This window comes from Citrus sinensis, chromosome 6, assembly GCF_022201045.2.
Source record: "Citrus sinensis cultivar Valencia sweet orange chromosome 6, DVS_A1.0, whole genome shotgun sequence".
In the NCBI taxonomy this organism is placed as follows: domain Eukaryota; kingdom Viridiplantae; phylum Streptophyta; class Magnoliopsida; order Sapindales; family Rutaceae; genus Citrus; species Citrus sinensis.
The window spans coordinates 8,901,207-8,927,007 of record NC_068561.1 but is presented as its reverse complement, the minus strand read 5'-3'; the positions used below and the strand labels follow the sequence as shown (position 1 = coordinate 8,927,007).

General features: G+C 36.5%; 2 protein-coding genes and 1 long non-coding RNA gene across 3 annotated transcripts; 2 read left to right on the top strand and 1 right to left on the bottom strand.

The window, feature by feature from the left end:
• Positions 1-2,872: 2,872 nt before the first annotated feature.
• LOC102617736 (histidine--tRNA ligase, chloroplastic/mitochondrial) lies at positions 2,873-18,380 on the top strand. Its single transcript, XM_006491649.4, has 11 exons — positions 2,873-3,193; positions 3,285-3,380; positions 3,520-3,608; positions 3,732-3,861; positions 4,545-4,637; positions 5,580-5,654; positions 5,893-6,010; positions 15,633-15,775; positions 16,404-16,532; positions 17,843-18,006; positions 18,090-18,380. Exons 1-11 carry the CDS (start codon positions 2,897-2,899, stop codon positions 18,226-18,228), a joined length of 1,473 nt encoding a protein of 490 aa, XP_006491712.2. The 5' UTR covers positions 2,873-2,896; the 3' UTR covers positions 18,229-18,380.
• Positions 18,381-18,798: 418 nt separating this feature from the next.
• On the top strand, positions 18,799-25,450 carry LOC107178771 (uncharacterized). Its single transcript, XR_001509423.3, has 3 exons — positions 18,799-19,053; positions 24,898-25,051; positions 25,154-25,450. It is a non-coding gene; the product is annotated as an uncharacterized LOC107178771 (long non-coding RNA).
• On the bottom strand, positions 19,068-23,123 carry LOC102617254 (glucomannan 4-beta-mannosyltransferase 1-like). Its single transcript, XM_006491648.4, has 9 exons — positions 22,812-23,123; positions 21,578-21,676; positions 21,242-21,494; positions 20,909-21,019; positions 20,696-20,832; positions 20,455-20,568; positions 20,115-20,314; positions 19,634-19,828; positions 19,068-19,369 (listed from the first exon to the last, which is right to left on the bottom strand). The coding sequence occupies exons 1-9, from the start codon at positions 23,121-23,123 to the stop codon at positions 19,210-19,212; spliced, it is 1,581 nt and encodes a 526-aa protein (XP_006491711.2). The 3' UTR covers positions 19,068-19,209.
• Positions 25,451-25,801: the final 351 nt, after the last annotated feature.

Below are 25,801 nucleotides of genomic sequence, written 5' to 3'. Positions count from 1 at the left end.
CTCAACATTTCCTACTTTTGACTTAATCCATTTTATTTATAGAACTGCCTTAATTAAAGATAAGAAAATATTTAAAGGTAAACATTATTTTTCAATATTTTTATTTCCTCCCTCTTTAAACACTGAATCGTTACTTGATACTAAATCTTATTGTGAGTTTGACACTCTTTAAGCTTTATTTGAGAGATTGTCTTACACTCAAATGCTTGCTCATTATTTTAGGAATCCAAAACCTTAAAGTACTTGATGCTTATGTGCTTCTTACTCTGAGTTTGCTATTTCAGATAAATCCTTTTATGATTTGGATTACCAAAGCAAACTCAGCCTCTCAAACATCAAGCTTAAAAAAATATTTTCCTTTTCCGACCTTTATAGCCTTGGCAGGTTCCTGTTAAAGAGATGTAAATTGTTAGAAAAGCTAACCACTTGGGCTATAGCCCAATGGTAAACCACTACTCTCAAAGTTAAGAAGGACTATGAGGGTAGTGGTTCGAGTCCCCATAGATTCAACGTCTCTAAATTAAGTAAAAAATTATGTGAAGTTAATTTGTAAGTCTTTTTTCCTTGCGAAATGTGAGTGGAGCAGAGACATCACTCCTCTATGAGGGTCATATGTTTGGGCATATATTTCATAGAATTAATGTAATAATTAAGTCTAAAAAATCTGATGTGTAATTAGTATTAAAAAAAAGTTATTGGAAAAGTTGTCGGACTCAATATTAGTTTAGGCATGTATTTCATAGAATTAATGTAATAATTCATAGAATTAATGTAATAATGTAAGTCCTAAAAATCTGATGTGTAATTAGTATTAAAAAAAAAGTTGTTGGAAAAGTTGTCGGGCTCAATATCAGTTTGGGCATGTATTTCATAGAATTAATGTAATAATGTAAGTCCAAAAAATCTGATGTGTAATTAGTATTAAAAAAAAGTTGTTGGAAAAATTGTCGGGCTCAATATCAGTTTGAATATGTATTTCATAGAATTAATGTAATAATTCATAGAATTAATGTAATAATGTAAGTGCTAAAAATCTGATGTGTAATTAGTAATAAAAAAAAGTTGTTGGAAAAGCTGTCGGGCTCAATATCAGTTTGGACATGTATTTCATAGAATTAATGTAATAATGTAAGTGCTAAAAATTTGATGTGTAATTAGTATTAAAAAAAAAGTTGTTGGAAAAGTTATCGGGCTCAATATCAGTTTGGGCATGTATTTTATAAAATTAATATAATAATTCATATAATTAATATAATAATGTAAGTAAAAAAAGTTGTTGGAAAAGCTGTCAGGCTCAATATCAGGCTGCTGTAAATTGGTGTGAGGGAATAAGGGAGAATAGGGTAATTTGGAAATATAAGGGGTTGATTGGAAAGAATAGTGCTTAGGGGTGGGCATATTTTAACCGAACCGATCCAAACCGACCATTTGAATCGGTTTCATTAGTAAAAAAACTAGTTTCGGTTTATTGGATTGCAAACCGACATCACTCGGTTTGGATTTCGATTTGGAAGGATTCCAAACCAATTCAAACCGATCCAATCCAGAAATATGATATAATTACATTATATTCTAAGTTAAGTAATCTAACTAATTATATTTATCATTTTATGCAGATTTTGACAAATCAAAAGTAATTGCGCCATAAGTTTTGACGGACAAGATGCACAATATTTTAATTGTCAAATGTTGTTCAAGTTTATTTTAATTTTGTGAATTTGTTTTGAATAAGGGTAATTTTTAAAAACCTCCCCTGAAGTTTGGGCTTGTTGCAAGTAGATGGCGAGAATTTATTTATTTGTAAAAAACCCCATACCGTCAGTTAACTTTAACATTGACCGTTAGTTGACTGTGCAAAGCCAATATTGCCCTTAACAACAGTTTATAGACGGAAATAACTAAAAAAAAAATTAAAATTGTTGGCGCGAAAAGCACAAACCCTATTTTTTGACAATTTTATCCTTGTCAATTCTAAAGATTTACAATATCATAGGTAAAGATTATAACTATTTCATTTTCAAGTTTTTAATTTTATCTTTTTTGTAGGAACTTTAAGAAAATATCAATAATTTAAAGATGATTTTTCAATTTTTTAATTTTATCTTTCTTGTAGGAACTTTAAGAAAATATCAATAATTTAAAGAGGATAAAATAGCCAACAATTTTAATTTTTTTTTAGTTATTTCCGTCTACAAACTGTTGTTAAGGGTAATATTGTCTTTGCGCAGTCAACTAACGGTCAATGTTAAAGTTAACTGACGGTAGGAGGTTTTTTACAAATAAATAAATTCTCGCCATCTACTTGCAACAAGCCCAAACCTCAGGGGAGGTTTCTAAAAATTACCCTTTTGAATAAACATGTTAAGAACTTCTTTATTACGATGTATTATGCTGTAAATTTATGTGGATGTATCTTTGAATTGTTATGTAGATATCAAAGTAGATATGAATAATATAAAAGAGGTATTAATTTGAATTACGAACACAAAAAAATAATAAATAATTTAGGTAAAATAATATAAAAGAAGTGGAATTTTAGCTAATAAATTCAAATTGAGAATCCAAACCGATTCCGGTTCGGTTTAAAAAAATTTTAGATTGATATCGGTTTGAAAATATTTCAAACCGATAAGTTTGGATCGGTTTGAGAATATGTCTCAAACCGATCCAAACCAAATTTGCCCACCCCTAATAGTGCTAGTGACATAAACAAAGGGTTCAAGTATCACGTTCTTTCGAGTTATGATATAGTAAAGGGTTCAAATTCGGTCCATTTTGCAATCAAGACGCGTCAATTTTTCTAATTGAACCCTGGCCCATCGTCTCGGCCCAATGAAACTCCAAACTCTTAATTCAATTGTGCATGAACCGTTCTCGTCGAACTCAGACAACAGCAATGCCTGCGATTCACTCGTCACTCAGCTTTTACATGAAACCTCTATTCTTATCCAACTCCTCTCTCTTTCCTCGCAAATTCACAGTCCCTAAAGAGTACTTACTAAACCCTAGAAGCCTCTGTGCTCTTTCCTCCGCATCCAACCAAAATGGCGGCAGGTCCGGTGCCCGGTCCCTCTCTCCGTCTCCGGTCTCCGACGACCTTCAGAAAATCGATGTCAATCCTCCCAAGGGAACCCGTGACTTTCCGCCTGAGGACATGCGACTTCGTAACTGGCTCTTTCACAATTTTCAGGAGGTTAGGTTACGGCTCTCTTCTTTCTCTATTTAAACATTTTTCTTTTTTTCTTTTTTCCATGAAAATGAAAGTCAGTTTTTTTTTTCAAAAGGTTTCGCGGCTTTTTGGTTTTGAAGAGGTTGATTTTCCGGTGTTAGAGTCGGAGGCCCTCTTTATTAGAAAAGCTGGAGAGGAAATTCGAGACCAGGTTCTTTTTGCCAATTAAACCCCAATCTTTTTTATGGCATTTCCTTTACGTGTTGCCGTAGTAGGATCTATGTTAAAATATTTGCAACATCCTAGAATCTTGATAGTGGGGAGCATTTTTTTTCTGGTTGTCCTTGCAGTTATATTGTTTTGAAGATAGGGGAAATCGTCGTGTTGCATTGAGGCCTGAGCTCACTCCATCTTTGGCAAGGCTGGTGATACAAAAAGGGTACAGCTGTATTTTGATGTTCAGATTTAAAATGTTATAGGTTTTCAACTAGTTATTTACTTCACGACTTTTGTATCCAGGTATGGATGCCACAATTTGATCCCCGTGTTTTTTTTGGTCCAGAAAATCTGTATCACTGCCATTGAAATGGTTTGCTGTAGGACAGTGCTGGCGATATGAGAGAATGACAAGGGGACGGCGTCGTGAACATTATCAGTGGAATATGGATATTATTGGTGTACCTGCAGTGACGGTATGTCCCACCAAGTTCAAATAGACATTCTTTCACAAGTTTTGAGCTATTCTAATTCTGTTTGAAATTATCTGTATGAGCATGACTTTTATGTCCTCTCTATCTATAGTTGAGGAATACTGGAAGTTGTAATCTCCTCAACTGGAGCATAATCCTTTTAACATTTTAAGAGTCTAAAATGTCACATTCTTAAGCAGCTATCCTCCTCACGCGCTCTCTAGGTCTTAGACGCTCTCATTTTTTACTTCTGACCGAAGTCACTCAATCCGTACAATTTTCGGTAATGGTCTAGAACTATGTGCTTGAATGCAATGTTGTTCAATCAATGATCTGAGTCTTATGACTTGAGAAGCGCTATTTTGAACCAACATTTCTGCAAAATAGCTGAATAACATTTGTATATTTTAGCCCAAAACATTTTCATCTGTCATAGAAGCAGTGATAGTAGTTGCCCAAACTCAATAATTTTCAACACTTTAACACCAAAATCATTCATATGAGTGTGAGCACCTTACATTCAGTTGTGAACATGGTCATGCTCTCTCCCCTCCTTTTGTGTAAATCTATTATTTGTTGGTATTCTTGAGCAGGGTTGCATGTTATAATTCATATGATAGCTGAATTATAGTCTTCATGTTCATTCATTTTCTCTTCAAGCATATAATTTTTCTTTTTTATTATAGGCAGAAGCAGAACTTATTTCTTCGATCATCACTTTCTTCAAGCGAATTGGAATAACCGCATCAGATGTTGGATTTAGAATTTCTAGTCGAAAGGTGCAAATATTTCTTCTTTCAGCACGGACTCTTCCGTATGTTTACCCATTCCTTGTGTTTCTCTGAGTTCTTGTTTCACAACGTTTTGTACTCTCATATATGTTTCACGACTCTTGAATATACTGCAATGATTTGCTTTACTATGTTCTCTAGCCTACAACTGTTTCCTACATTAAAGTTAGCTGTCAGCTTCTGCTGCTCAAACTCCAGAGATTTGTTCTTTTAGTCAATTCAATTTTAGTACTAAAGAAGAACCAAAACCGATTAAAAACAAATTTCATTTAGTTGCTTTATTAACAATGAATAATAATAAAAGGGCTTCTTTTTTTGCGAAGAAGACTCATCGAATTGCTAGTACTGTAACAAATATGCCCTTTATTACTATTTTTCCTTTTGGTGTTATCAAGATTAATATGGAAATGTAGGAGAGTTAACAATGAATTTTTAAAACACAGGTATTCCCCTAGTTTTCAACAGATGACAACTGTTTATTACTACAAAAGCAGGGCAAGAAATCTGTTTGGCTGTTTTAAAGGGTTTAGAGTTTTAGGGGTCTTCTTCAAAGTTGAGATTGCGCGTGCCATTGGAAAAATCCCCTTTTGCTCGCTGAGCATGAGTCAATCTGTACGAGGCTTAGGTAAGTAGAGTCGTATTAGGACATTCTTTTTATCTTTAACTAGCACTGCTTCATTCTCCCCTTGAGTAAGTTAGAGTAGTTAAACATTGCAGAATTCAGCAAGTGCTTGAGTTTCTGCTGTGGATTCTATTAGGAGGCGCATTACTTTCTCTATGTTATTATGTGATTTCTTGGCTTTGGGATCAGTCAAATTATACTCATTATTGAAGAGGCTTTAAATTAGAATGTCTGTGAGACTCAACTCTATTGTAAAGTGACCATTTTTCCATAGCATAGGTTCTTGATTGTTCTCTTTCTCTATACAGGTTTTACAAGAAGTTCTGAGGTGCCACTCTATACCTGAACACTTGTTTGGCAAGGTTTGCATCATCATTGATAAGGTAAGTTGCTTAAGGTTGCTTATTCTGGACGCAATTTGTTCTTTGTTTCTATGTCATTGACATACTCTTGTAACTTGCTGCACATCATAGTGCTTGATTTTTCTGTATGACTGTTTGATGCAACACCAATGTGGCTGCTCACTCTAAATAACTGTACATGTATTCTGTGAATGAATAATGGTTTATATTTATTATTATTTTCAAAATTTTGAATGGCGTTGGTGTTATTGGGGCGCAGATTGAAAAGCTACCACTTGATGTGATTAAGAATGATTTAAAGTCTGCTGGGATGTCAGAAGCGGCCATTGAGGAGCTATTACGAGTTCTTTCCATAAAGTCATTGACAGAGTTGGAAGGTTGGTTTTGATATATTGTTTCAGAAATAGTATATTACTGTATTTTGTTATGTAAAAGTTTGTTTTCATTTTTCCTGAGGGGTAAGGTATAAAAGAAAAGGTCAAATCTACTATATGTGTTAGACCTACATTTGGAGTTAATTTCAAGTAATCTGCACTGTTGTCTTGGCATACATAATGGTTTTGTAGCAAACGGTAAGTGGTATTGCCCTTTCATGTATTCCTCTTGGTCAAAAAAAGTACATGATACTATATGTTACTCTGATTAGTATCATGTACTTTTTTTTTTTTTAATGCAGCTAATAATTGCTCTTCCCTAATTAAAGTGTGTCATAACCTTACAATAGCTATGATCACTCTGTCTTTTTGCTCTTCGATTAGAATTGTGATAGGACTTGGGGCTAAATTAGGGCTAATTTTATTGATTAAATCAAAAGAAAGAACAATCTTGACCTACAATTCGAGAGGTAGGTCAATCTCTCCCAAACTCCTAATTACTCCTAACACTAGACAAAACTCAATATAAACCATAAATGACTCCTTAATCTCTTATTTATACTTGAACCCTAATTAATAATAAAATTACTAAACTACCCCTGCCCCTAAAATTACTAAATTGCCCCTGCCCTTTTATATTTGTGCTTAACACAAGTTTTCATTGGTCCAACATTACTTCCCTCGCAAAAAGACGCTTTGTCCTCAAGGTGAAATCTAGGAAATTGTTGCCTCTTCTTCCTCGGCTTCTTCCCTGTCTTCCTCCTCAGCACACACAGTCAGGACTTGTAGTGATTTGTCCTTACATCAATGCCTCGGTGAAAATTTCTCATCGCATCGAAAACACAACCCTTTCGCCCTCTTGTCTTGAGTCTCCGTTTCTGTGAGGCGTTTAAAAGTCATCCCAAGTCGTGCCCCACTAACCCGAACCCTTTGGGAATCTCTCTGTAACCCCATTATTTGGGTTTTCTGGCGTCCCGGTAGTGTGCTTTGGAACTCTCGCTGAAATCCCAAGGTGTGGGTTTTCTGTCCTACCAATGGTGTGCCGTTTTGGTATAAAAAACTGATTGAATTGCTTCTATTAACCTGTTCTGTTGTGTTCTTATCCTCAATCATTTGTGCCAACTCCATTGCCTTCCCTAATCCTTTTGGCCTTAGCAAGCATAGTAAGGCTCGAATTTATGGCTTTAGTCCTTTCATAAAATTCCCTTCCAATACCGCCTCTGGGATTACCCCTAGCCGCCCCGATAGCAACTCAAACTTCTCCCTATACTCCATGACCGTTCTCTCCTGGATTAGGACAAAAAACAGTTCATGCAAATTTTCCTCTTGAGTGGATCGAAACCTCTCCAACAACAGGTCTTTAAATTCACCCCACGGCCTCAATGGTTGTTGTTCCCGCCATTGAAACCACGCAAGGGCCTTTCCCTCCAAACATAATGCTACCGCCATAAGTTTTTCCCTTTCTGAGAGTCCATTGATGGCGAAATAGCGCTCTATCCTATACATTGATCCATAAGCATCCTCAACTTCGAAAATGGGCATTTTTAGTTTCCTTACCCCAAAATCTGCTCCAAATTGAGTCAGCCCCGCCCAATTTCGCGCCATTAAAGGTGTCCAACCTCCCGAATCTACTCCAGCTTCCGCAAATCCCAAAGACCCAGCCCAAAATTCTCCTTGCCCAGCCCCATATTGGGCTGAAATCCCTTGCCTAGCTGCATTCCGGTCATAACCGCTCCCTTTCTCCCCGGTAACCCCTCTTCCTGGCCATCTGCCCCTAAATCCGACCTGTCCAGACCCAAAACCGCCCTGCCCCAGCCCACAACAGCCCTGCCCGGCCTGCCTTGTCCCAAAATGGCCCTGCCCAGGCCGTGCATCACCCCCAAACGCAAGTTTTCATTGGTCCAACAAATTGTTCATATTAGTATATTTTGATTTGTGTGAAGTGATGTAATAGCAACTACAGAAGTTTTGATTCCTAGAGATTATTTCATTCTGTATCACACATTCTGGTCAGAGAACATGCTTAAGTGTTTCGACAAGAATGTCTCATGAAATCTTTACTTGTGGTATACCCTAAACCTTCAGCAATCAATCTAACACCACCAAGATGGAGATGTGTATACCCTTCTCGTTTCCACTTTGCTACGAGATCTAAGGATATTTCTAAAGTGACATACTGCTCACTCTGAGAGGCTTGTAAAGCAGACTGATCCAGTCTAGAAGACTGAATATATTCTTTGGGGAGTGGTCTTTTGGTGGAGATTAAGGTTCCGATACTTCTGGTGAAAGAAGTTTTTTGTTTATAGAGGTTGTAAGGGATCATAACGGGAAATTGAGATTCATTAATTTGGGCAGACTCAGGAATATAGGAATATTCAACAAGGTTTTTAATTTTGGAGGCTAGATGTTTGGAACATGATTTTGGAAGAGAGAGTAGAGGAAAGAGAAATATGAGAGGAGGATGATGAAATTGAAGATGAAGATGTTTCCATAGTTGTGTAATCTTCTTCTAGGAAATCAAATAATATTATTTGACATTACTAATGATACCACCTTTGCGGTTTGCTTGGCTCTAATACCAGTCAGTAGTTGTACTTGGCGTTGTTACACCAGATCTATATCAGAACAAAGTCTGTCCTTAAGGTCAATAGCCCGTAAGTTCTGCTCTCCAGCCGATATACACTTATCTTTCAAATACCAAAAATTAAAAATCATATTTGAAAATAGTTTTTCACGATACCACCCGAAAACATGGCACTCTTGGCCTTCAAAGAGGGTGAACGTTGTGAGAAAACAATTTCATTTTAAAAATCGGTTTTGGAGGATAAAACAGGACATTTCTGATGCACGGGATCCTTAGGCTTAAGGAAAGTGCAGAGCATACTCAGTTTAGGAAATTAGAGGTGAGCGTATCATTATTAACTCAAATAATTTCTTTGATTCCTAGAAGAAAGATGTTTAGATAAACATAATGTAAAGAAAATTTGAAAATATATTCCAAATTAACTCCTGCCTTACAAAAAGATAGAGAGATCCTTATATAGAGATCTCGAGGAAGGAGAGAGAATGTGAGACTTATCTTTTACAAATGCAGAATGATTAAAGAACACCACGCCAAACTTAAAAAGAAAAAGCATAAAAAGCATAAGGCAAACTTTAGACAAGACAGGATCCTTGTCTAATTATTAAAGCAAACTTTAAAAAAGCAAAAGCGAAAGATTCTCATGCGTGTTTGCAATCATGGAGTCGATGGGTAATGTGATGGAGACACATCACCAGTGTCTTTCTCATAGTGGCGTTTGGCACGACGGATTTGTCTGTTATCAGGATAAGCTTCAGCTTGCAGATAGGCTTCTTCATCAGCGTTAGTCATTTCTTTTGGAGCCGATGGAGCAGGAGAGTCTGGTTCTGTGACAGTGTAATGGAAATTTTCAGTATGGAGGAGAAGAGAGTGAAAATCTTCACATGAATCCTGAGCGTCTTGGAATAAGACGTTAGTATAATTAGGATGTTATTCCATGACAAGGATTCCTTGAGGACTTGAACTGGAACCTGGAGTACAAGTTCGTGTCTTTGGGACAATTTTCAAGGTATGTGATGGATGCTTGTGTCAGGTGACTGGAGACACATCACCAGTGTCTTTCTCATAGTGGCGTTTGGCACGACGGATTTGTCTGTTATCAGGATAAGCTTCAGCTTGCAGATAGGCTTCTTCATCAGCGTTAGTCATTTTTTTTGAAGCCGATGGAGCAGGAGAGTCTGGTTCTGTGACAGTGTAATGGAAATTTTCAGTATGGAGGATAAGAGAGTGAAAATCTTCACATGAATCCTGAGCGTCTTGGAATAAGACGTTAGTATAATCAGGATGTTATTCCATGACAAGGATTCCTTGAGGACTTGAACTGGAACCTGGAGTACAAGTTCGTGTCTTTGGGACAATTTTCAAGGTATGTGATGGATGTTTGTGTCAGGTGGCTGAACATTGTTGAGTTCCATTAGGTATGACTTGAGAGCAGAGGTGACAGATGTATCATGGATAATGGTATAAGAATGGGGATAAGTTTTTCATTTATAGGCCATATCTTGTGTTCAGAAGTCTCTTGTTTCTGGGTGCTGGAAGTAAGGTCTATGAACGATGAAGACTGTAGTGAACATGTCGGCTTCTTGTTCTGGCATCTTGTCTAATCCGTGAAAAGTACACATATTTTTTAGTTGCTTTCGCCACTATATGAGTGGGGAATACCATTCAAGGAGAGTCCACAGAAGGTCTGGAGAGAATTCAGGAGTGGTGAGATGGCGGAGAACTGGTTGGATAGAGAAGACCAGTTTTGTAGCATACAAGGTGGTGAGGCACCACATGTACCATAACTCATCTTCGCAGATGGTTAAGGAAGAGAGGGTAAGACCTGTGAGAAACAAGTTTTTCATACAGAGGTAAAGAAAACGATCAGGCTTTTTGCTTTGAACATTGAAGAAATATCGGTAAAGGAATTTCTTTGCAAAGTCCTGGATTTGGTGGGCTGAATGAAAAAGAATGTTCATGGGGAAAGTTCTCTGGTTGAGAGCTTTAAAAGGAAGTTGACGGTTCATGGCTATAACTAGGATGGTGTGAATGGAGGAAATGTGAGGGTTTATTTATAGCCGGATGTGTAAGGAAGTCTGGGATGAGGTTCTGTTTGCTTTTTATGTGTTGGATAGTAAAATCATATTTAGCAAACCAGTTTTTTAGGTTGAGCAACAGTTTGTCAGGGAGCAGCTTATTTTTAAAGTTAAAGATTTTAAGAAAAGAGGAGTTGTCCATGTTGATAAGGAATTTATGGCTGATTAGATGAAATTCAAACTTTTTGCTTCTATACTTGACCGCCAAAATTTCTTTGTAGATCGCATGGTAATTCTTTTTAGAGTTTTTGAATTGTCCGCTTGCATGTGCACAGAAGTGACGTACACCATTTACCTCTTCAAGAAGAATAGCACTTCAGTAATCATCACTGGCATCAGTCTGTAAGATGCGTTGTCCAGTTGTGGGAATTCGGAGAGGAGGTGACTGGGCTATCACCTTTAGTTGTCGGACATCTTCTATTTGTGCTGGTCCCCATGGAGGGCATTGTTTTCTGAGCAAGCGAGACAGCTGGCTTGTGTGGATTGCAACTTTAGGGATGAAATCACGAACATAATTAACAATCTTGAGGAATTGTTGGATCTGCTTTTTGTTAAGATGTGAGTCCGGAAACTTTAATAATTCAGTTGCAATGTGTGGACTAGGTTGATAATGGCCATCTTTAATCACCATGCCAAGAAAGTTAATTGATTCATTTGCTATGCTACTTTTTTTTTTCAGAAAGCATGATTCCGTATTCCTGCACAATATGAAATAAATCCAAAAGGAGCTTCAGGTGGCTCTCATGGTCAGAGGAAAATAATAAGATATCATCAATGTGAACCAAAGCATGATGAAGGATAGGACTGATGATTTTTGTCATGGCTTTTTGAAATAGTGAAGGACAAGATGGAGAAGGGTATACACATCTCCATCTTAGCAGACTTGTGAGGATAGTTTCGAGCAAAGTGACCACGTTTCTTGCAAATGAAACATCGGTTGTGCTTTTTCTTTCTGTACTGGGAAGCATCCTTTTTTCTGAAATATCGGAGAGATTTTTTGGAGGATGATTTTCTATGGAAGTGTTTCTAAAAATGTTTCTTCTTTTTGGTTGGACAGAGACTCTTTTCTGTCGGCACCAGTGGAAACAGTTTTTTCACTGATGAATTGTTCATGAATGATATTAAGGGCTGTGCCAATTGGAGATTGCATGAATTGGAGCTGACGGTATTCTCCCAAGCTTTCTAACCAATCACGTAAAGAACCCGTTGATCGAGCCATGAATTCATGGAGAACAGCTTGAGGTTGAGTATTAAGTTTGGTTCCTTGGAGGTCAATCCATGCGGCAAATTCTTGAAGTCGAGCAGGCCATCTATGACGGGGAATGTCATCAAATGTGAACCAAGATGCTGAAGATGGTTTTGTTGAGTGATCAGGAACTGGTGGAGGCATTGATGGCTCTGGTTCTGTTGGAGATGCTTTATTTTCAGCATCAGAAGAACTACCTTCAACAATAGGTGTGGCAGTTGAAGTACTTGGATCTTTAGTTTTGGTGGCCATGAATATGCTTGTAATGTCAGCATATTCGGATTCAGAGTCAGTGGAGGTACCAACTGAGTTTGTGGATGAAGAAGAGGAAGACGGGTTGGATTTTGATGAATTTGATTCATAGACTGTTTCTAGCTCAGAGGAGTCAGAAGATGTGTTTTGGACAGTATGATAATGATACTGATCCATTGGGCCTGTCTTTTTTGGGAGGTTCAGGAGTAGCTTTTGGTGAATCTTCTGGTAGAACCGAAGGAACAGATGAAGATGAAGTGACCTTTGACTTTGGTTCGGAGATCTTGACTTTGGATCTTGATTTTTTGGGTGACGATGTCTTTGGTTGAGGGGTTAGTTGAAGGTGTGAGAATCCAAAGAACTGATTGTAAACAGGTTGTTGAGGTTTGGATGGTGTGTATAAAGGTGCATAAGTTTCAAAGATCGGAGGAGGTACTAGTGGGGTTTGTGTTTGAGTAAAAAGGGAAGGTCGAGTCTTTTTAGCATCAATTCTTGTTAATTCAGCTTTGAGCTTTCTAATCTCGGCTTATTTTTTATTAAACTTTGGTCCCCAGATGTGGTTGCTGATCATTCATCTGAGATCGGCGTCTAGTTCAGAGATACGATCTTGTAGATAGATGTACATCTGATCAAAACGATTGCTGATTGAATCAACTTTAGTTTCAGTCTGAGAGACTTGACTGGCAACTCGATCAATTTTCTTACCGAGTTGTTGAAGAGTTTGATTCTGAGCATTGGCATTTTTGGTTTGCCAATTTAAAACAACTTCATATTGTTTTGGCTCTTCAGGTTGTCAAGAGGCTGTAACTGGGGATTGAACAAAAGGTTTTGAGATAACTCTGGTTTGTGTGTCTGTCTGTTTTTCAAGTGGAGGGAATGATTCCTCATAAGATTGATTTGAAAACATGAGGCGTGATCTTAGTGGGTGGACAGGAGGTTTGGGATCCGGAGGAGGTTGTGGAGGGAAGGATTTGCAAGATGATTTTGGAGGAGAGGATTTTTTCTTCTTTTTCTTTCTCCTCATGACTTCCAATTCGTCATCAACATCCGTATCATCTAAGCAAGGACAATTTGGATTGCACATATGGGCTTCAGGAACATCCCATAGAAAATGACCATTGATTTTATCTGGATATATTGGATACCCTTCTGATGAGAAACCATGAATGGGAAGTTTCTTTTCTTGACCAGTCTGAACTGCTGTGATCATAGCAGTGTAGGAAAGTTGTGAAGTGTCTGAAGCAGGTTTGGTGTCAGGTGTTTGAAAAGATAGTTTAAATTCCTTATCAATATGGACAACTCTTTTCCTAGAATCTTTGACTTTAAAAATAAGCTGCTCCCTGACAAACAGCTGCTCAGCCTCAAAAACTGATTTGCTAAATATTATTTTACTGTCCAACACATAAAAGGCGAATAGAACCTCATCCCAGACTTCCTTACACGTCTGGCTATTAATAAACCCTCACTTATTTTCTCCATTCACACCATCCCACTTGTAGTCATGAACAGTCAACTTCCTTTCAAAGTTCTCAACCAGAAAACTTTCTCCATGAATATTTCTTTTCATTCAGCCTACTAGATCCAAGACTTTGCAAAGAAATTTCTTTATCGGTATTTTTTCAATGTTCAAAGCAAAAAGCCTGATCGTTTTCCTTCCCTCTGTATGGAAAACCTGTTTCTCACAGGTCTAGCCCTCTCTTCCTTAACCATCTGCGAAGATGAGTTATAGTACATGTGGTGCCTTACTACCTTGTATGCTACAAAACTGGTCTTCCCTATCCAACCAGTTCTCTGCCATCTCACCATTCTTGAATTCTCCCCAGACCTTTTGTGGACTCTCCTTGAATGGTATTCCCCACTCACGTAGTGGCGAAAGTAACTCAAAAATCTGTGTACTTTTCACGGATTAGACAAGATGCCAGAACAAGAAGCCGACATGTTCACTACAGTCTTCATCGTTCATAGACCTTACTTCCAGCATCCAGAAACTAGAGAATTCTGGACACAAGATATGGCCTATGAATGGAAAACTTATCCCCATCTTTATACCCTCATCCATGATACATCTGTCACCTTTGTTCTCAATTCATACCTAATGCAACTCAATAATGTTCAGCCACCTGACACAAACATCCACCACACCTCTGTTGGACCATCACACACCTTGGAAATTGTCCCAAAGACACGAACCTGTACTTCGGGTTCCAGTTCAAGTCCTCAAGGAATCCTTGTCATGGAACAACGTCCTGATTATACTAACGTCTTATTCCAAGACGCTCAGGATTCATGGGAAGATTTTCACTCTCTTCTCCTCCATACTAAAATTTCTCATTATACTGTCACAGAACCAGACTCTTCTGCTCCATCAGCTCCAAAAGAAATGACTAACGCTGATGAAGAAGCTTATCTGCTAGCTAAAGCTTATCTTGATAACAGACAAATCTGTGGTGCCAAACGTCAATATGAGAAAGATACTGGTGATGTGTCTTCATCACACTACCCATCCACTCCATGATTGCAGACACGCATGAGAATCTTTCGCTTTTGCTTTTTTAAAGTTTGCTTTAATAATTAGACAAGGGTCCTGTCTTGTCTAAAGTTTGCCTTTTGCTTTTTATGCTTTTTCTTTTAAAGTTTGGCGTGTTGTGCTTTAATTATTTTACTTTTGTAAAAGATAAGGGTCCCACCTTATCTTTCCTTCCTCGAGATCTCTATATAAGGATCTGTCTATCCTTTTGTAAGGCGGGAGTTAATTTAGAATATATTTTCAAGTTTTCTTTACATTATGTTTATCTAAACATCTTCTTTCTTCTAGGAATCAAAGAAATTATTTGAGTTAATAATGATACGCTCACCTCTAATTTTCTAAACTGAGTATGTTCTACACTTTCCTTAAGCCTAAGGATCCTGTGAATTAGAAAAGTCCTGTTTTATCCTCCAAAATCGATTTTTAAAATGAAATTGTTTTCTCACAACGTTCACCCTCTTTGAAGGCCAAGAGTGCCGTGTTTTCGGGTGGTATCGTGAAAAACTGTTTTCAAATATGATTTTCGATTTTTGGTATTTGACGGATAAGTGTATATCGGCTGGAAACCAGAACTTGCGGGCTGTTGGCCCTAAGGACAGACTTTGTTCTGTTATAGATCTGGTGTAACAACGCCACGTACAACTACCGACTGGTAATCAATTTATAATGATATGGTATTATCATTATAGTTGTTGTTCAAAAAATTAGAAATTACAAGATGCCAACCATACTGTAAAATTTACCGTGTGTAATCGAGAGTGAAAACTGAGAAACATTGTTGAATGTTTGTTGAGGATTCTCATGATGCTTTCACAAATGTTTGGTTCTTTAGATCATGACGATCTTCTATTCATTCTTTATAGATGTATGAGTTCTGACATACAAAGGAATACTGGTGTAATTCTAATTTGTATTTGCATGTAATGTTTCTGTGAATCCAGAGATACTTGGGGGCGCAGGGGAAGCTGTCGCTGATTTGAAACTACTATTCTCACTTGCGGAAAAGTTTGGTTATTCTGATTGGATTCAGTTTGATGCATCTGTGGTTCGTGGTCTTGCCTACTACACTGGTATTGTTTTTGAGGTTAGATGTGGGAAATGGTCTCTCTTCTTTAATCTTTGTATACGTGCGTGTTTCGCATTCTTATCAAACTCAAAGTACTCGAACTCAATTTCGCATGAATACATGACCACCATTCACCAACCACTTGTGTACTGGGCTGACTCTCTCTTCTTTAATCTATATGTGTACACTTTAATACAAGTTAAAGTTAAATACATCACTCATGTCTACTTGTATCATGCTGTGCTGGTGGGGATGATGCACCTTCCTAAGCTACCCCCAACTATGGCATTGATGTTATCCATATCAAGGTTGCTTTTGGTTGGCATATTTCTGTTTCAGGATCTTAAATCTGAGAACATGACTGATGACCATACTTATTCCAAAAAAATTTTGAAGTTGGAGACCTTAATGGATTCAAGGATATAGAAATCTACATACACAAGTGCATTATTTAGGTGAAGTATAGCTAAATATCATCCAAATTAAAATTTGTAATTTTCTTTTCGCCTATCAATTGTCCTCTGTTGATAGAAGTAATGATCAAACTAAATTTTTTCTTTTTAAAGTATCAGCCATCGTCTATTGATAGAAATAGAAATTGGAATTGTCTTCTTACCTTGCTTATGACTTAAAAAATCCTTGACAGTGTTTTGACAGGGACGGAAAGTTGAGAGCAATTTGTGGGGGTGGACGTTATGATCAGTTACTCTCCACTTTTGGTGGTGATGACATTCCAGCTTGTGGCTTTGGATTTGGTGATGCTGTCATTTTAGAAGTAAGTGAAGAAGTTTTCTACACATAATCACTATTTTAAATCCTGTTATGTCAAAATAAAGAAAACTTCTTAAAAAAATGGTTGTTTGGATCAGATAGTATTGGAATGAAGGAAAATTTGGTGGGTTACAATCATCTCTTGTTTAGATTCTTTATATTGACAAGGAAAAAGGGATTTAAACCAATCCATTAAAACTCCATAAAGCATTCTGGTTGTAGGTGGCAAAATTTGAAAGAAGAAAATGACTTAAAATATTATATTACTGAGCAATTAAATATTGTTTTTGTCCTTGCATCTTAGTTGACATTATGAGGTGGAAAAATATTTTAAACTGTTTCCTTATTTTAGTAACTGATCAAAGATATAACATTCAACCAATATTGCCACTAGCTTCCTAAAACAATTCAACTGCCGTTCTCTTTCTTTTCCTTTCTTTCACAACTTATCCTTTCACTTTTTGTAATGGCTAAAGTTCATATTTAGTGAAAATAAGTGTGATCAGGTGCGCAGCTGCACACTATAAGATGTGCGACTTCGCGCACGTGATCAGCTCCATTAGTGAAAAATACTTTGATATTTTTATATAGAAGCAGAACATGGTGCACATATTCCAAGATTTGCTATCTAACTATGTTGGAGTTATCTAGCATTGGCATTACCCACTAGTGCTAGCAATAGATTCTACGTTGGTATATCATTTTCGCGATGTAGCTTTCTAATGATGCTTATTAACATATTGTGGCATTGTGATGCACTGCAAAGCCATATCTTACATATCTTTCTGTAACATTTAGATCTTTAGTAATAAAGGTTGCACTTTCAATTAAGGGGACAATTTAAAATGATGCCTCTCAAATTATCATTGGTGCTGATGACTTCTTATTCATCTCTATTTATATGCCTAGTGGTTAAGGGTGTTTTATTTGATTTTGTGATTCAATGTTTAGTCAAATGTTGTCCATTGATTCACCTGAGTTTGAATCTCAGCAAAGTAAAAGGTTAAAAATTAATTTGAGATAGATTTTGCCTATCCTCTCTACATTTTTATATAACTAGAAATAAGAAATTGTTGTCTATTGATTGACCAATCTGGCTGTATGTGCTTGAAAAGTTATTGTATTCCTTGGTGGATGAAGTAATGTTCTCTTGCTAAAAATTAGTGGCCTCCAACATGTTCATTCGATGGATCGAATAAGTAATTCAGTTTTTTTATGATGGAATTTGTCAAGCAAATTGTGGAATGAGAAATTGTTTACTAGTTTTTAACATTGGGGAAGAGGGTTTATTTTACTTTTGTCTTACATTTTCAGTTGCTCAAGGAGAAGGGTCTTCTACCACCACTTAACCACCAGGTGGAGAACATTGTGTGCGCCTTGGATCATAATCTTCAAGGAGCAGCTTCTATGGTTGCTACCACATTAAGAGGGAAAGGCCAAAGTGTTGATTTAGTCTTGGAAAGCAAACCGCTAAAATGGTATCAAGCTCCATCTTTCTATTGTGAAACATTTACAAGTTACTTGATCAATCTTTCCGGTATTTTATCAATCTTTCTTTTAGGGTGTTCAAACGGGCTGCACGGATAAATGCTCAACGGCTGATATTGGTGGGGACTACCGAATGGCAAAAGGGTATGGTTGGTGTGAAAATCCTCTCTTCTGGGGAACAATATGAGATTAAACTTGACGAGCTCGAGTGATCAGTTAGGATTTTTTTTTTTGGTGATTTTTGTGTACTATTCATGTAAATGTCTTAATTGCTTTATAATATTCAAATCTATTGATTTTCTTTAACACGTGTACTTGTACAGATTATTAGTTAAATTAAATCAGTTTTATGCTTTGAATTGAATCGTTTTGTGGCTTGCTGTTGGCAGCGATTTATGAACAGCGATTCAACATAAAATGATGTTAGTGGGTGTGGCTTTTTCTTAATCCCGTTTGGATCAAATTTGGGTTGACCGTAACTGAATTGACCTGCTTAATCAGTAAACTAACCATGAAAATTGAAGACTGACACAATCATACGCAAAGTACGTCTCACTTGCTCGTTTAAGTACTATTGTTAAAAATCAACTAAATGTGGTGTAAATATGTGAGTTGGGCACTTTTTTTTTGAATTGGCATCAATTTAATAAATAAATTTTAGAGTTTGCATATTTTGGACTCGTTATTGCCAGTTAATTAAAGCGGTCATATTCAGATTGGTAAATGAACCCAAATGGCACAAGTTTAACAAGATTGACATGGTCCAGTGAAATGCACAAGTCTTGAGCTAATCTTTTTCCAATCATTCCCAGACAATTACTGCAGAGAAATGCAGAATAACAAAATAATGAGATGGGTGAAGTCTTTGTTGTATTCGCCTGCCGTGCAAATACAATTTCCAAGAGTCAATTTTAGGATTTTCTTCTAGATTACAAAGAAAGAATATTTTACAGAAGCAGATTTCTCCGAGACATGGAGCTGCAAGAACGAGTTTATTGTGAAGATTCAGAAAGGATGCCGTTCCATCAGATAAAAGGGTAGTTATTCTGCATTTACTATCAACATTTGTTTATTTTTATTCTACTAAATACACATAAGTTTTAACTAGTCTTACATGCACCTACTTCTAGGTTCTAGCCATAGAAACAGTGAAATAAAATGCTACAAGATAGAGAGTAAAAGCTAGCGTTGTTCTAATTAGGTACAGATGGCCCCACATATCCGAATCCCATTATGAAGAATGCCCCAGCTTGCAGTAAGAGATACACAAAGAAATGATCTTGGCAAAATATCAGGTTATAGATTGCACAGTAGAGCATAAACGTCCCCATTATCAGCTCCAAAACATGCAGCCTGTTTGTCAAAATAGTCTTGTTAAATCAAATTATAGTTAGTTAATGCTTTGGTGATGTTATATTCTGTATGGCAAAATGTTCTGCTTTTATGTGAATTTTGGCTCTTTATCCTCTTTGTAATTGATGGGTCTTTGTGGTGCTCTAGCTTTTGTTCGCATGCTTATTTGAGTGATGGTTCTTGAACAGAATAGCTATTTGCTGTGTTTATTTTGCACTTAGGTGTAGTGAAATTATAGCTCACATAGTAAGAATAGATAAATACCTTTCTCCAACTTGAGACCGTGATTTCTTTAGCGTTTTGATGTTATTCTTTTGCTTCTTCGTGTTCCCATGCTTCTCCGTTACGACCCATTCATTGACGCGATTAGCTTCTAGGAGGCCTATAATTGCTGCCTTAGCTCGAAGGAGCGACATGACATTCTCAAACAAAATCCAGAAGACAATTAGATGGAAGGACCTGAGCATGAAATGATAAAATAACTAGTAGTCAACATCTTAAAAAGGATAAATGGTATAAGGGTAAACTTCAATTTATACTCTACTTAGAATGACAATCTTCAATCTACCCCTACTGACTATTAAGAAGGGGAAAAAAATTATCAACGAGCTACCCATTTGCCCTCATCTTCTGAACGAAAATGGGGGTAAATTGAAGATTATCATTCTATCTAGGGGATGAATATAATGAAGTTTACAAAGCATAAAAGTGAAACTTTATATTTCTATGACCTGTTTTCTGGTACCTTGGTGTACAGACAGCATTCAGTAAGGTAATGGTGGCTGGAATGTAAATAGCAATCGGCTTTGTCAGTTGGATTTCAGGAACCAAAACACTGGTTGGTATAACTATGCAGTAAAAGAAGAAAGTGACCCAGTGTGCTATTATCTTCCTCACAATAAAAAATGCATATATAAGATAGAGTCTTTTCCAGACTGAGACCCTCTGCATAAGAGATAAGATAGCATGTGAGATTCTTCCTGGATGAAAGTTATTTAGTGAATCGAATGCTATCCTTCTAGCTGGATTGATTTTAGTTTTGTCTAGATGAAGGCTTAGCGAAATTAGTTTTACAGTTCACTCACTTCACAAAGAATGATTTCTCTGGTCATTTTACTGAAGAGGTTAGATGGACCGCATGACCAACGGTGCTGTTGATAACGGTATGCCTTGAAGGTACTAGGTAGTTCATTTTTAACCTAGCAGGAGAGGAAGCAGAGACAAAAATTATCACACAGAGAATCAATTGGATTGCGATATCTAATTATTTCTTGAATTTGTAGGACAAATACAAGCGGCAAAAATATCTGTGAGATGTAGACTCACTCCTAGGTCTCCAACAAAGACAAATTTCCAACCCTTGAGGCTAGCCCTGACTGCAAGGTCCATGTCTTCCACTGTGGTTCGGTCTTTCCATCCGCCAGCATCCTCTATGGCTTGAATTCGCCAAACACCTGCTGTTCCTGTAAGCACACAAAGCTAAGTTACATTGGTTTAATTTAGTTCTAGTGGTAGATAGATTATTGTTGTAGGATTTACCATTGAACCCGAAGAACTGACAAGTTGAGGAGCCTACTTCTTGCTCAATGGAGAAGTGATAATCAAGTGACATCTCTTGGAGCCGCGTCATTAGGCATTCATCAGCGTTTACTGGAGAAAATCTCATTGAATGGTAAAAATGTAGAAATACCAGAAAACAACTGAATACCAGAAACTACCTCAAATATTTTGCAGATATCACCATTAATGACACTAAAGTAAGAACTTAACTATTGCTAGTGGGGTAAGTAGCATCTGCATCTAAATCTAGAGAAATTAGCTCTCTGGGCAGTTTAGGTTCACATAAAAATCGATCTTGTTTTGTGGTCTTACCAAATTTCCATCTGGCTTGAACCAATCCCAACTCTTTGTTTTCTAGCAGATAAGGAATCGTCCTCCATAGAAAATCCTCATCAGGTTGAAAGTCTGCATCAAAGATCACCACAAACTGACAATCTTTGACATACTGCTTCTCTAAACCTTCTTTAAGGGCACCTGCCTTGTAACCATTCCTATTCTTCCTAGTTTCATACTTCACATTCACACCTTTTTCTGTCCATTTCAGGCACTCCAGCTCCACTAGTTTCTGTGTGTACTGGAAAAAGTCAGTCTGAGTGCACAAATAAAGAGGTTTTAGATTTTATTGGGTACAAAGAGATGAAGTGATACCCTCAAGACTTCATTGGTTGAGTCATCAAGAACTTGAACTATGAGACGGTCAGATGGCCATGAAAGTCCACAAGCAGCTCCTATAGAGAGCTTGTAAACCTGTAGAGGAAAGAGAAAAAAAGAGAAAAAATTTGAGAATTAGTTTAAACTTTTAACTTTCAGTTAGTTGCTTACTGGAAGTGATTTGATCACAGCGGTTTGTGATGATTGTCAAAATAGCTGAAATAACAATCATGAAATTTAGACAACAACCTAGCATTTCTCTTGCCCTCTGTTACCCTTTTTTTTCTCATTGTGCTATTATGTTAACTGCCTACCAGTTACCTCTAACTTTGTAGCCTTGAATATCTGTCTGTTTGTAAGCTATTAAGACCTCAAATTTGCAGAGGATGAAATAGATGTACCATGAGGAATGATCAGTCAAAAAAATCATGACATTATGTTATGGATATGTGAACTTAACAGTCTTACCCTAAAACTAATAAAGCAGAGTCTCACACACCAGATGGAATGGTTAGTTACACAAACCTTCATCATCATTTGGCCTACTTTGTATGCTGCAGCTGTGGCTTACGCGTTTAATAACATGCTGAGTCACAAACATAAATAAATTTTTATCTGTATATGACTCTGGACACTGGTTATTATGGTCTTGTAAGACTTAACTGAAGCTGTTCTCAATTTCACATATGTAATGAAAAGCTATAATATATAATGCTGAAAATTGGAACATGTGCATAGAAGGTCCAAACTTCTAATAATTTCTTAATATGGAAGTTTCTTTTTTAGTAAGTTTTTCACGTAATATGAAAACGTAATATAAAAGATTCTGTTAATAGCATGATGATGACATGTTCTAAAATGACCAATTTATGAAGAACAGAAGAGTATAATAGTTCAAAATATGAGAGATTAAAATTTAATAATATGATATATATTTCTTTAGAAAGAAATAAACTACTTAATTGGTTCATAACAAACAAATTGCTGTTTGGTATCAGATATAGTTCACTGCTTTTTGGTTGTCTAATACAGGAATAAATTCTTTTCTGAATGTCACCAACTAAAATTTACTACCATTAATGACATATTCATCTCAACTAAGAAGCTTGTAGGTCATCTGGATTGTAGGTTGTATTTATTCATGCAGTGGTATGTAATTATGCAATTAGCATATAGTCCATGTCTGCTCCCTTTATGTGACATTAATTACAACATAGATAATTAAGAATACCTCCTTCTCATTATACATAGGAATTTGAACCAACACCATAGGGTAGCTTTTGTTAAGCTCTAGATCTTCTTTCATCTCCTCCAGCTTGTACTCGGTGTATCTTTTCTTCCTCAAGACTTTTACATACAAGATCACAATGGCCATGTAAACCCGTTCAATGAAAAGCATCAGAGACATCACCGAGCACAAGATAATTGCTGGGTGTAGAAGTGGTACAATCACTGAAGCACGTATAGAGTTCCAGGCATAGCTTATGCCGCTTGTACCGTCTGTTACTCTCTCCTTAGGCTCTTGAAAAATCAAATTTTTCATGGTCTCTGTCCCTTTTTTTATTTTGGTTTTTGATTTTGATATGAATGAAACAAAGAGACCAAGCTTGGATTAACAAGATATGGCAAGCATTTTAAGGATGAGGGCAGTGACTTGATGCAGGAAGTGCACCAACTAGGTGCAGTGTTTTGAGAGTATATTTTACCTTAAAGGAAAAGGCATAGAAAGGAGAACACTGAATCTAGGATTAGAAATTTGAGGAAGAATATACACGGTGAATGGACCATTGAATTCTTTTATCTTTAGAGGCACCGAATACACGCAAGATACGGTGCTGCAACGTATGTATCTGATAGCTGGATATCTGGCCTTCTTGTCGATTAGGCAATTAAAAGTTATAAAATCAATAGTTCAAGTTCAGATTAAATTCACCTCTTGTACTTTATTTGGTTATGAGATGGTGGTTCCTAGTTTATAATAAGTTGGATATGAGCTACAGACAAGCTGGCATTTCTTGTTTCTTCTCTAAGTGCGTCTTCTCTTTCTCTGCTTGTCTAAAATTGTTTGTTACTCATTTGTCTATTTTCCCCGTTTCATTTATTTGGCCAAGTAACAATCTAGATTTGGTGTTGGCAGGTAAGAGTCTAAAATGGTATAACAGTGAATTGAAAGAAGATGTGATTTTAAGAAGTTGGATTTCAACAGAATCGGATTGACCAGTTTACACTTGAACCTACAGAAGTATATGAAACAGAAAATTGCAGGTTAATAGACAGAGTCTCTTCTTTTTAACAATTTAAAAAACAACAAACTATTTTATGCCCAGCCTAGATAGCTGGCATAGATTTTGCACATACGTGTCCCTAAAGAAAATTCCAATCGTTCTTTGGATTTGTATAAACGTGTTAACAATGCATGCATTGCATGCGGTTATGTAGTACAAACCATTGTCGTACACCTCATCTATGCTGTCAGTTTCCTTAACAATGAATAGTTGTCAATGATGTGATCGGTACATAAGCCGCGTGGTTAGTGGATCCAATTTGTCTGTATGGTAAAAGTTTCAGCTGTTTCTCCGAAGGCTGAATAACTCAAATAAGAACTATTAGTAAGATCAGGATTTTTCTCAGATAGTAGATTGCATATTTCTACCCTTTTGCCCTTGAGGTGGTTCTTCTAAGGATACATTTTTCTTTTTTTTCAAACAAAGAGTACTGCATCAATTTTGTATTCATTAATGTCATTGACATAAATAGAAGGTTTCATTTGCTCTGTGTATTGATATCATTGACATAAGTGGATGCTTTTTCTATTTTTTATTTCTCTTTTTGGATAGAAATAGAAGGCTTTCTTTCAAACAGCAGATACACATGCAAAATGTCGTGGCTTACGCAGAAAGTCTTGAGACAAGGAAATGTTGTACACATATTGTAGCCAATGCTTTAACAAGTTCTATTACAGTAAAATTCTTACATTTTAATTTTCAGTTGATCCCCATTTCCCTTTTCAACATTTTCCCTTTACTCAATTTATTTTCAGTCCTGTGGATGAAGCAGTTGATTACGCCTAAAAACATTAGTGGGAAGAGACAACCTATGCCAGGCATTGCATTGCATTCTATTGAATGAAATCCATTGAAACTAGGCTAATGTTTCCATGTGATCTACTTTTCTTAATGACTTAAGTGATTCGTTATGTTTCTTCTAATGCAACATCATTAGATAAATGTCTTGATTGTAATAACAAGTTGTCAAAAGTTTTCCATGGGGCTGTATGTGATGCTGGTTTATAGTTGAGTCCTTGTATCCTTTTTCAGGTCTTAACCAGGATGTCTGCTTGCCAAATACCAAATCAGGCGAGGGGGTTTAGAATCGGTTCACCTTCCTATCTGCATTCAAATGCAGATCCATGATATTCTAGAGGCTTGCTAGGAAAATCAGTTTCTAATACTTCAAACCTGCAGTAGCAAGGTGAATTTCACAATATTTTTGTTCCATTGCAAATTTTGGGTTAAAGAAAAATCATCTGTTGATAAATGTTGAAGAAAGAGACTGAATTCATGTATGCTTTAGGATGATCTCTCAAATGCACGCCATGCCACACCGTTCAAGAAGATTTTGACACCAAATGCAAATTGGCTTTCTGCTATTGGTATCTTAGTTCATTGTTTGTTTACAAATAAGTATAGCCTGGAGGTTCAGAGCCAAAGCCAATATGATATGAATCAAGGGGACAGCATTTAGTTAAAAGGCAAGGAACTTTTCCAATATAATCCTGCCTTTTAAGACTGAATTGTATTTGAAGATAAACAATCTATTTCATAATTATTATTAAGAGAATGGATGTTGCAATAAAGCGTATCACTTAAATCTTTGCATCAAATATTATCATTATCAAGTATAGAGTAAGAAGAAGGTCATTCTCGCAGAGGACTGCTTCCAATTAACAAGTTATTAGCACAAAACACACAAACTGCCTAGCAACAAAGATTTAATTAAAAACTATATCTAGTCTTAACAAAATTAATTCAAACTTTTCAGATCTACTAAAGACAAATTAACAAATATGCACACAAAATTTGGAGGAATTTAGAGCTGATTTGCTATGTAAATTAAACTAAAGAATTTAAAATAGAAAATCTGAACTTGCAAAAACAGTTCTTAAAAGATTAGAATATAATGCAAATTATGGTTAAGAAATTATTTTCCGTCACAAAACAT

Coding starts and splice junctions, on each gene's coding strand:
- LOC102617736 (XM_006491649.4), top strand. CDS start 2,897: ATGCCTGCGATTCACTCGTCACTCAGCTTTTACATGAAACCTCTATTC. Junction 3,609..3,731: donor AGGCTGGTGATACAAAAAGG/GTACAGCTGTAT, acceptor TTTTTGGTCCAG/AAAATCTGTATCACTGCCAT. Junction 6,011..15,632: donor GTCATTGACAGAGTTGGAAG/GTTGGTTTTGAT, acceptor CTGTGAATCCAG/AGATACTTGGGGGCGCAGGG.
- LOC102617254 (XM_006491648.4), bottom strand. CDS start 23,123: ATGAAAAATTTGATTTTTCAAGAGCCTAAGGAGAGAGTAACAGACGGT. Junction 21,677..22,811: donor CTATGTATAATGAGAAGGAG/GTATTCTTAATT, acceptor TTTCCTCTACAG/GTTTACAAGCTCTCTATAGG. Junction 20,833..20,908: donor TCAGTTCTTCGGGTTCAATG/GTAAATCCTACA, acceptor GTGTGCTTACAG/GAACAGCAGGTGTTTGGCGA.